General features: G+C 38.9%; 1 protein-coding gene and 1 long non-coding RNA gene across 2 annotated transcripts in view; both read left to right on the top strand.

Moving 5' to 3' along the window:
• The window catches only part of LOC137046659 (uncharacterized), a 541,808-nt gene that overhangs the window by 383,913 nt on the left and 145,589 nt on the right, over nucleotides 1–12,306 (top strand). The window lies entirely within an intron of this gene.
• Nucleotides 1–12,306, top strand: part of unc5da (unc-5 netrin receptor Da) — a 293,559-nt gene that overhangs the window by 264,048 nt on the left and 17,205 nt on the right. Inside the window, exons 12-13 of the mRNA XM_067423231.1 lie at nucleotides 4,425–4,596; nucleotides 8,268–8,495. Of these exons, the coding sequence (XP_067279332.1) occupies nucleotides 4,425–4,596; nucleotides 8,268–8,495 (400 nt within the window). The remainder of the gene's footprint in view (nucleotides 1–4,424; nucleotides 4,597–8,267; nucleotides 8,496–12,306) is intronic.

Here is a 12,306-nt window from a genome sequence, read left to right as displayed (position 1 = left end):
TGTTTTCAACCCACGCATGGGAAATGGGAGATCGCACTCTCAGCTCGCAGCTGCAGGCATTCATGTAAACGGAGCTGTGCTGAGCAATGTAAGTGTTTTAACTTCTCAAATTAATTTCTATGAAAGTTAAACTTCCAAAGGCATGAACTGAAAACGCGTCAGACTGAACCCGCGCTGTGAATGTATATGCGGCGGACGCAATTACCTCAGCTCTCATCAAGAGAGCTCATTCAGCTCGTTCATCACGATGAATGTAATCTGACTCCTGCAGCGTTTGTGCTGTGACACTCCCTCAGCGGCTAAATCACATTATATTGAACAGACATGTTCAGTTTTTAATTGTAGTGTCTGTTCTCTAACTGAACTGATTTTATGAAGATGAACGCGGTGGGACAGTGATCCAGTGATGCAGTAGCGGTGGCTTTGGGAGTGGCCTCGTAGGGCAGCGAAGCATTCTGGGAATTGTTGTCTTTCATCCCCATGAGACAAAAATACATTCTCTGTCTATTCTCAGTATAGAAAACACCAAATTCAAAAACAATTTCACATTTCTACTACATTAATGACCCAGTTTAAATACAGATTCATCTTCCCAGCGCTGAAGTTAACCCTTAAACATTAGTTAACAAATTAATTAACATGAACTAACCATGAACAACCCCTCTGTTTGTTAACATTAGTTAATAAAATACAGATGTTCGTGGTTTATTCATGTTAGTTCAAATTTGCATTAATTAATGTTGACAAGATTTTAATAATGCATTAGTAAATGTCGAAACTAACATTAACAAAGATAAATAAATGCTTTATAGGTGCAGTACATCATTAGTTCATGTTAACTAATGTAGTTAAAGGGGGGGGGGGGGTGAAATGCTGTTTCATGCATACTGAGCTTTTTACATTGTTAAAGACTTGGATTCCCATCCTAAACATAGACAATGTTTCAAAAACTAATATTGGACATTTGATTGAGTATTTCTGTGTTAAAAATACTCCTTCCGGTTTCTCACAAGTTTCGGAGAGTTTTTTTCGAGTATGGCTCGACTTGACGTCGATAGAGCGGAAGGTCCTTGTATGGGCCGTACAGGCTCTTCTCCTGGTAGGGTGCGCGTGACTAGAGCGAGAGAGGAAATGCACGCCCATAAACACTCAGGTGCAGATTCAGTCGATCCAGGCGCCGCGCTCCACTTTATTCCTATGGGCGACTTCAACGCTTCAGCACAGCATTCCGGGAAGGCAGCGCTGCATTTGACCCGATTTGAACGCAGAAATGACGGGAAGCTTCACAACATCGCAAAAGTGGATCTCCACCGTTCACTGCTGTCAGGACTTTACCAAATCATACCAAACAAGAGTGTTTTTGACGGAGCGGTCCCAGCAATAAAGGTTCGGTCCTGCTTTGGAAGCAGCCGGTGAGTAAAACTGCTTCAAATGTCTCTGCTGTTGGCTCGTCGCGTGAGTAAACATCAGTAAACGACACGATAGCGTGCTTCGTCATTCAAATGCGGTAACAGACTCTATTGTTGTTCTATGTACACTAGTCTGACATGCAAAACCGTTTTGCTTGCTACAGCGAAGGTTTAATCACATACAATAGTCCATAAACCGAATCATGTCCTCATAAACTGCGAGTAAAGACACACAAATGCTGACAGGCCACTAAATACAGTACATACCACAGAGACGGACGTCCTGCTGTTGCTGTTTCTCCTGTTCAATTTATTTCAGCCTCCGGATGATTCTGGATCATTATCTGTATTAGCTGAGCTCGATAGCCATGAGTTTCTCCACGCTTGAGGACGTCACCGCTTTGCATGCTTGTCATTCTTTAGCTTCGCCCACACGATACGCCTCCAGGCGCTAGGTTTTTTCCGCAAAGACTCAGTACAGCCCATATTTCTTTTATAAATATAATAAAACTAAAGACTTTTCAGAGATATGAAGGGTGCAATACTACTCTATAGGTACTCAAGATTGACATGAGATTGACTGAAATCTCCCCCCCTTAACTACTAATGAATCTTATTGTAAAGTGTTACCAAAATATCTTATGTAATTTGTCTTATTTAGTAAATGCGTCTTAATTTAAGAATTTTTAGATATTTAGACTGAAAACTATACAAAACTAAATAAGAAAAGCAGTTTTTGCCGTGTTTTGGCCTGTTTGTGCTACAAACATAAACGAGTATAGCAATTGCTTACTGAAGAGAACTAAGCTGGATTTTTTCCCCCTGTCCCTAACAGGTCCTTACATGGAGATTTATACTAGTTAACAGTGTAGCAAACACCTTGGCAAGGCGATTGAGAACTTCTTAGCATAACGGTTTCACATGGACAAACACCACTCACAAGTGTTAAAATCTGGTTTGAATCTTTGAGCAGAGAGTAATGAATGGTAAATCTTCAAGTTTCTGTTGACAGCAGGTGTCTGGTTCGTGTAATCTGCTGTGTCAATGTGTTCTCCATGGCGCCGCCCAGTCTGAACTCCCCCTGCTGTAGATGACTAATCCTTGTTGAGGATCCACAGCAGTCATATCGATCGACGCTAACACATCCAAACTGTCTCAATATGTCACCAGGCTCCTCAGAAGGCACTTCAAACAACACCATCGACCAGTGAACACACACACACACTTACTGATCCACACCCGATCAAGTCCAACTGCCCTCCACTTCAACCAGCACAAAGTACAATATATCTGTATTAGCACTGAGTCTGCAGGCTAATCTGTTGTGTTTGTGTTTTCAGGGAGAGCTGTGTGGCTACTTGGCATGTTTCCATTAACAAATCTGCTTGTATTTCTAGCTAATGTTTGTTCGTGGTGTTATCGCAGCGGCTTGCCCTCGTGTTTATTAAACGAGCACATTCCATTTATTTTTTTACATTGGCATCTTCTGGCGAAATCAATACTGTTATTTTGACACTACAGCACATATTGAGTGAGGATTTCCCATGAGAATTTCCCACAAGTTGGTCTCTTGATCTGCGTTTTATTTTAATGGCGGACAGCAAGTTTCAGTTTGGAGAAAGAGTTTTAGAAAAATAAAAAGGAAATCACCAGTAGTGTCACTGCTTTAACACACTGTGGGGTTAAATACCTGATTTGAAGTACAACATCTTTGTTCACATCAACATCTTTGTTTGTCCTGGAACAACATTCCAATCAACCAATCAGATTTAAGGGACAAGTTTACAGTTAATGCTTACAGGCAGGGTTAGGTGCTTCTACATCAGTGTTACTCACATATCATTTCCTTTTTATATGGATAAGATATGGGTTGGGTTCGTTTTAGGGATAGGGTTAGACTAAATCAGGAATGTTGCAGGGTCAACAAATTATGTTAAAGGTGCACTATGTAGAATTTTTGCAGTAAAGCATCAAAAACCTCCAGTGTTATATATTTTGATCATTTGAGTTCTTATACAATATCCCAAAATGTTACAATTACATTTTGAGAAAATTGCTATTTAACCAAGGAACCGGGACATCTGAGGGAGTCGCCTGTTAATTGCGTCATATCTGCGTTACCCTCGGTTTGCGCCAAGTTGAAGTTGAAGTTGACTCAAGTTGAAGAATTTTCAACTTTGGGTAAAACGCAGCGCTCATCATTGTCACTTTTCAACCAATCACAGTGGACATAGGGGTGGGACAAATACAACACCGACCAACCGCTATATTCTGCTTGTAAGGTGCTAAACTCCCACCTTAAAGCATTACTGACCAATCCTGCCTTTGCAAATGTTACTGCCCTCAATTTCCCATGGAACTCTGTATTGATAAGTTTTAAATTGTTTTAGAGACTATCCAAAAATCTGATACAATGTTGTTGCCAGATCGCTTAACGATATTTGTTTTTTTATTTTCCTTTCCCACATCTTGAAACAAATGTCACAATTGATTCCAGCCCACTTAAGGATAGTATCCAATCAATTTGAAAACTTTATGAGCACATTTTGTTGAAATACATTCTGAAGTCTCTAGTACTTTGCTATGGGATGTTTTGTAACGTCAGATTTAGCAACTGTGACTAAGAAGGCGGAGCTTAGCAAAACGTCAATTCCAGTGTGTGTGTGTGTGTGTGTGTGTGTGTGTGTGTGTGTGTGTGTGTGTGTGTGTGTGTGTGTGTGTGTGTGTGTGTGTGTGTGTGTGTGTGTGTGTGTGCGTGCGTGCGTGCGTGCGTGCGTGTGTGTGTGTGTGCTTCCATCGGATATCTAGTGCCAATTAAGTAGAATCAAAAGCATTACCTTTTACTTGTATTCATTTAGCAGATGCTTTTATCCAAAGTAACTTACAAATGAGGGGAAAAAAACACTGCGGTAGACCATTTGGAACTACAGTATTAGCAGTGCCACAAAACCAATTTTTTTTTTTTTTTTTTTGTACAATATTAGTTCATCTTTCTTTCTGTCTCTTTATCTGCAGTGCTTTGTCTGATGAAGGCCAGGAGATACTTTTGAGTCCCGAAGTAACGTACGGCCCTCCTGGCCTGACCCTTTCCTGCCCTGTTGCCTTGACGATAGCCCACTGTGCAGATGTGAGTTCAGAAGACTGGAATATCAAGCTTAAGAGACAAACCCAGGACAACAGTTGGGAGGTAAGGCTGACATAATAATAGTACCTTTATTTACCATTTAAGTTAACTAATGTGCTGGACGGGGAAAATGATGAACTTAGTTGATTCAGCCTCTCATGTTGTTTAATGGGAAACAGCAGTGTATTAGTAATTGTAAAGACCTGAAGTGTCATTCTGACGTAAGAATGCTGAAGGTCACCATGTGACGGAATCAATAAATATTCCCTCTTCATCGTTGACCGAGAGTGCACTTTAAGGGAGCATCTCTCTGCGCTTCTCTTATTAACACTGTCTTTTCCCTTTTGATATTTAGCATTTCTTTATAAGAGCAGGATTCATAGTGCTCTTACATGTTAAAAGAACTTCTTCAAAGTTGAGCTGGAGCTCATTGACACAAACTGACCCTGGAGAAAGCTTCTCTGTTTATATTAGTGCAGCAAGCATGTTTGTGTGTGTATGTGCGCGCAACCTGACATTTCAGCAGACTATAATCAAATGCGGACACTCTAATTCAAAGACGCGTCACAATTACCAATCAACTTCTTTTCTTTCTGTGCAAGCGAGTCATTTTGACGGCGTGTTAAAAACATTGAGACCTCTTACGATTGTTTGAAATAATGAGCTTTTCTCCAAGGCATAATGTAAGAGCAAGTGATAGGCGGGCAGAGAGTAATGTCCCCGCAGAATTGAGAATATCACCTTTTTTGTGCATTGTACTGTGTGTGTGTGTGTGTGATAGAGAGAGAGAAAGCACACTTTAATGTGCACCCACTGGTTTGTGGGTAATAGACAATGCTTTCTGTTCTATGGTGTGTTTAGACGTGAAATATCAAGCTTTCCGCCGTCACAAATGGTTCAGGTCGCTTCAGGGGGCAAAGTTATGCTGAGCTTCAGCTATATTCAGCCGGTAAAATGGAGACCCTGGACTCAGAGTTCCTGCTGGCCGCTACACACCCACTGTTCCTGACATTCAAATACCAGATGCATATAATAATAATCAAGCTGTGCTTCCATCTGCAGAGCTATAAAGAAAAAGGAAGCATAATTTCAGCTAAAGATCTTCACCTTTCTCTAACATGTGTATATACTTTTATGCTGACCGAGGATTTTATAAAAGCGAAGCGGCCTGTGAAATGCCTCAGGGTTGCCAAATGTATAAGTAGCTGTCAGTGCTTATGACAACAAGGTCTACTTTGCATTAAAAAAACATTGAACCATGTTATAGAAAAGAAAAACTGATCAGCGTTGAAGCTGTTCTTAGATGTGAAACCATTTTAATCATACTTGCACTATAAACATGACAGCATATCATGTCAGTGGTGAAGGTAAATTGAAGCAAAAACATCATGAGTTTGAACATTTTGAAGACGGGGGACTGACATTCAAAACTATCATTTTAACACTAATTGTAATCAAAAATTATTATTATTATTATTATTATTATTATTATTATTATTATTATTATTATTATTATTAACACCATCGGGTTTTCATGGATATTCCCACACACAACAAACCCTGGGGAAGATTAATTGTAGTTCATTAATTTAGAGCAGATTTTATATGGCAGTATTTTTCATGTAAATTATTATATCAATAATATATTATGATTGAATTTAATACATTAAAATGTAATTAACAAAATTAAATATAAATTAAATTAAATACTAAAATAAATATTAAATTATAAAACTGTTTATTTGAATGTATAATTATTTTATTTTAAAATCAAAGATATACATTGCAATTCACTTAGATTCTTTTTTTATTATTTTAAAACTGAAATAAAAAGTTTCTACTTATCTAGTCACATATTGTCATGCATTGTCAATTAAAATAGTTATAAACAGGGGCGTAGTTTGTGGGGGTGGGGCGAGGTGCCCCTCTCAATGTTCATATGCACAGTTACAAAAACCCCAATATTTTAACATGAAAATCACAGTAGATCAAATTAAAAATATGTAGAATTCGTTTATTTTGTAACAATAATGTTGGTCCTAATCAAATATGAGCTCATCATAATAAATCAGACAAAAAATACTCCCCCTCCATTGAACCGATTGGTAACGCCCAACCAATGAGTCGCACTTTCACCATGACTTTCACCAAAAACAACGCGAGTGGTGTTTAAATAGGAATAAATGAAGAGAAGCGCTGCACAGCGGAGTATATTTAACTACTGGTCAGAGAGGGATGCTAAAAAATAAATAAATCATGTTCTAAGGATGAGGTATGAGAATATTGTGTAATAGCTAAGTACACACAACATATATTTAAGCTAGCTTATCCATTGCAATGGATTTAGCTATAACTATCAGTATAACAAGTTACCAAAGCAGCTGTCTGTTTTGCTAATTCATTTTTCAGTTGTGTTTGTAATTATCAATGACAAAAGTATTCACATCAGTGTTTGTTTTCTTCCTAAATTAATCAGACTTTTGAACAAATTGGGGGAATGAACGATTTAAGTGGCTCACTCATTAAAAATCGCTGCCGCCTACTGGCGGTTTCAATACTTAATTTCTTTTTTTTAATAATCTAATTTAAATTTTAATAATGTCTATGTTAGAATTTTATGAATGATTATACACAAATTTCATAACGTTATGAGGTGTATGATCTCTTAACATGTTTTTATAACAGATTCGAGGTAAATGTACCAGCAGGGTAGAAAAGTCAGTAGAGGGGGAGGAGGAGCAGGTGATCAGGTAAAGAAGATGCCATTCAACCAATAAAATAAAATAGGAAACAGTATAGAAAAACAGCAGCTTTGTAAAGCTTTGTCACCACAGCTGTCCCTAATACTAAAACCTGTTTCACTTTATTTTAATAAAGTATCCCTTTAGATTTAAAAAGAAATCCCTTTTGACATTCTGTTGACTATAAGTAACATTGCTTGTATATATCAACTCACTCTCATTAAAGTCTTAGTTCAGTATTAATAGACTGTTAGAGTTAGTGTTAGTAGAATAAGGTGACATGCGAAGTTACTTAAAGTCAGGTGAATGTCTTTTTGGCGTACTATCACTAGAAGATATTAAAGGGGTACTTCAGCGCTTGGAAGATGAATCTCTATTTAAACTGGGTCATTAATGTAGTAGAAATGTGAAATTATTTTTGAATTTGGTGCTTTCTATACTGAGAAAAGACAGAGAATGTATTTTTGTCTCATGGGAATGAAAGGCAACAATTCCCAGAATGCTTCGCTGCCCTACGAGGCCACTCCCAAAGCCACCGCTACTGAATCACTGGATCACTGTCCCACCGCGTTCATCTTCATAAAATCAGTTCAGTTTGAGAACAGACACTACAATTAAAAACTGAACATGTCTGTTCAATATAATGTGATTTAGCCGCTGAGGGAGTGTCACAGCACAAATGCTGCAGGAGTCAGATTACATTCATCGTGATGAAAGAGCTAAATGAGCTCTCTTGATGAGAGCTGAGGTAATCGCGCCCGTGGCATAGACCTTCACATCGCGATCATTTGAATACACACCTTCTACTGATAGAAAGCCATATGCTAATCGCTGAAGTATCCCTTTAAGCGACAGTGTACTAATACTCTAATAAGAGTGAATTGATATGTAGGTGAAACATGTCTTATCGTCAACAGAATGTCTAAAGAGGACCATCAAAATAGTGTTACCACAAAACCACAAAAAGAGTATGTGTTTGTTTGTTTCTGACAGGAGGTCATGACTGTGGAAGAGGAGAGCACTTCTTGTTACTGCCTGTTGGACACTCAGTGCTGCCACCTGTTGGTGGAGAGACCGGGGTGTTACGCTTTAGTGGGAGAGGCCCTCACGCAGGCGGCAGGGAAGAGACTCCAACTGGCTGTGTTTGGAAACATGGAGCCCAACTTCCTCAACTACAGCGTTCGAGTGTACTGCGTCGATGATACGCCCCATGCCTTTCAGGTGTGTAAAGACTTTTAAGCTTGTTTGTGTGTACGTTATTGATAACCACGTGTTATGTTTGAGATGCCAATACGCACGCTCACAGTTGTACTCATAGCCTTTCGAAGCATACTCTATTTGACATGTACACATACACAGGTGGTCAGCGCATACACATTGCGACGACTTACTCTACATCTAAGCAATCTCACCGCAAGTTATAACCCATATACACATCTTTATCATCTGTTAAACTGAAGCAGTAGTATCCGAATGTGGAAACCTTCTAACCTCCTCGCATAATCTCTCATCCACGTAGCCATCCATTGTTGTTGTAGCTTGCACATGTTTCTGTCTCTGAGATATTGTATCTTCTTATTGGGAGATATGTGGATCCGTGGCTCTAGTACTATTGGAGAATCGTTACAGCTAACTTCGAATCACGCGTGCCTTGGATCACAACACAGCCTTGAAATCATTGAATTTCTTGAGAGTAGTGTGACCATAAATCACTGCTTGCGGATACTATAGAAATGAATGAGTAGTGCCATAAACTGAATCATACTTGTTGTGCAGCATTGTTTTCTCTGTGTAAACTCTAAAAAAAGATAAATCCAAAACTAATGTTTAAGAGCAAACTTGTCGAAAATTAGACGATGGCCTGTCGATTTATTAAATAAGATGTTTTCCCACAAAAGCAGTTTATTTAGTGTAGCAATGCCTCTCCTCCATTGACATCCATTCAAAAAGAATGGCTTCGGGTCTCCTTCCCTTTGTACCACAGAGCAGGCATTTATTCTATTTTCTTTTGCGCTAATCTTGCAGCCCTGCCTTTTCAAGTGGCTTTGTCTCTTCGGTTTATTCATTTTTTTCTTCCAGTACCTTGTGAATAAATACACGCACACTATACGGTGACCCTAACGTATATGTGAAGCGTATTGTAGTATACTATGGGTATTCAAGCAGGGGCGGAGTGGCCATCGGGAGCACCTGGAGGTTTCCAAGTGGGCCGTTGGACAAAGTAGGCCTGCCCGTTGCAACGTAAATATATATGAAGAATGAATAATAGTACATTTACGTAGCCTAGTATATATCCTTTTGTCGGCCTTGACTAATGGCCCGTGTGGCCCAATTGAGGGAAAAACTATATTCTGCCGGATCAGTCTCAGTGGTGTGAAAGCGCTCGTCAATGTCAAAATATTTGAGATATCCAATCAAATCGAAGGAGGCGGGATTTATTGTCCACAGAAACCGAGCAGCGCGGCACTTGAATGATTCTCTAAAATTACAGAAATCAAGCTCCTGAAAGGACAAATAACCACTAAAAAGCCACCATAAAATACACACAAAGTCTACATTCTTCAACTTTTAGACCATAGCATTGCTTTATATGGACTGATTTTATGGTAGGTACTGAACTTTAGTGATATTAAACTTCACTGTATTGAAAAAAAATGTGAAATGTGTAAAAAAAAAAAAAAAAAAAAAAAGTGCACCAAGAAATAAACTTAAAAAGTGTGCCAGTCTTCCATTAATGTTAATGATAAGCATTTCAATTAATAATACCATTTATATTTCTTTATAAATAGCATCTATTTTTTTATGTTAGTAAGTGGTGTTTAAAATTGCTCTGTGCAAAATGAGCTGGTGTGTCTATGGTGAGATGAAACGCTTTTCTTCAAAAGCAAAATTAATTACTATCACTGTAAAGCTGCTTTGACGCAATCTGTGTTGTAAAAAGCACCATATAAATGTAGGTGACTTCACTTGACGTGTTGCGGACCGGTTGTTATAGGCCGCTTTGAAAGTCCAGGGCCACTTGTTTTGCCCCAGTCTGCCCCTGTATACAAGTATAGAAGTACACTTTGGGCTTAAAGATTACAGTTCATTTAAACCTGCATGTAAATTCATGCTGGTCAAAATGGGTCTTTCCGCTGGGTGCGGTTTCAGGCGTTCACAAATGAAGGCTTCTTAAAGATCCACTGAAATCAAAATTGAAGTTTCTTAGCTTTCAGTATGACTTAAAGTTATGAATAAGCTGGTGTGATCCAAAACAATGACAAAATTTGCATTTAGGAGATGTAATCATTCAAAACTTAGTCTCTCACTTAGTCAACCGTTAAAAACGGATTACAGATTTTTATGACGTCATCGCAGACTTCACCTTCTCATCAAATCTTCAGTCCAATCAAAATGCTCACTAGAATCTAAAGCCCGCCCCCTACACTGCTGAAGCTGCGGCTGATATCGATCAGTTGTTCACATATTTACTAATTTCTACATGGTGAAAGGCACATAGTGCACTATATATGCGATAGGAAAGTGTAAATATGCTTTCAGTTGAGGCGAATTAAGTCTGTTTTAACGTTAGGTTCACGCACCGCAGCAGAACACACACACACACACCAACGGTTCTGGTCTAAAGTTAGACTACAGACACAAGAGCGCAGCGCAGTTCATATGCGCGAGTCAGCGCAGACAACAAAACATATCGGACCAATTTGAATTCTGCACAGAATGCTGTATTTCAAAGTGATATAGAGGAGATTATGATGATAAACAGTGTTAGAGGAAACTGGCTTTACCAAACAGAAAGGCTCTAGTCAAACTGTGATATTATTAACAAAACGCTATTGGCTGTTTCAAAAAAGGGGAGGAGCTGCTAACAGCTAAACCCGTTTAAGGGGAAATTACGTCAATACATTGAATAATGCGACGCGTTCCAAAGCACTTCAGTGGGCCTTTATATGTCATGATGCATATCCCCTTCATACTGCATATGACATTAGATGGAAAACCACAGCTTATGGGATATTTGCATTCATGGGGCAGCATGTTATGGCTAGCCGTCATGCCCTGTGGGTACTCTGGTTTTACGCTCCACTGAAAGTCAGCTGGACCAATCTCTCAGTCTCTCTCATACACACACATCTCCTACTAACTGATAGAATGGCTTCTTAAATTACAAAGACACGGTGAGCCACTCTCATGCTTCATGCGTTCACTACGTGACTGAATATTTTCAGAGCGCAAATTAAAAGTGATTTACATTCTGTTAGGCGTAACGTCTAGCTGAGTGGACAAAGCTTCAGAGAAGTCTTTGTTCTGCACGCACGCAGATCTTACGATCTCTGCACCTTATGAAGAAAGCATAATATGTCATTTATATTTAATGTCTCGCATGGATCTTTTCTTCTCGGTTACGGAGATGTGGAGATGTCTTTGTGTGGTATTGAAGCCTCAAGACATACACAAACTGGATTAGTTGTTCTATTTTTCGCCCTCTCTCACACAAACTCTCTCTCTCACACACACACAAAGTACTGAATTCCACAGTGTGTTTACGCTCAAGCTAAATAAATAAACTTCAATATATGTTGTGATATTATTATGCCTTCATTAACGGTTCCAGGGTTGAAGGTTTTACAGTTTAGTTTGACTTGACAAGCTCTGTGTTAAGGGCTGTGAAAGATCCTCCTTTCTACAGTTTTCAGTTGTCAGTTGCGTACCATAAAGAATTATTGTTACAGGATTGACATTTTAAGATCATTTTTACAGACAGATATTTCAAAACATAAAATAAAATGAGCAAGTAGAGACTTTTGCTGTCTTGTTTCAAAGGCTGCACCCTCGGTATGTCACATTTGCACATTTGCCAGCCGCATACATCGCGGATGTCTACTTTCAGAAAAGTGAGCATTGTAAAACTGTTATTCCCCCTGAAGCATACATCATTGTGATTTTTTGTTACAATAATGTAACTGTTACTTTTCCAAAATGAGGCATCCTCAATGACACATTGAAATGCGGCCAAGAAATGCGACCTCCGGAG

Source organism: Pseudorasbora parva, chromosome 18, assembly GCF_024679245.1.
Source record: "Pseudorasbora parva isolate DD20220531a chromosome 18, ASM2467924v1, whole genome shotgun sequence".
NCBI lineage: Eukaryota > Metazoa > Chordata > Actinopteri > Cypriniformes > Gobionidae > Pseudorasbora > Pseudorasbora parva.
This window is presented reverse-complemented; position numbering and strand designations above follow the sequence as displayed.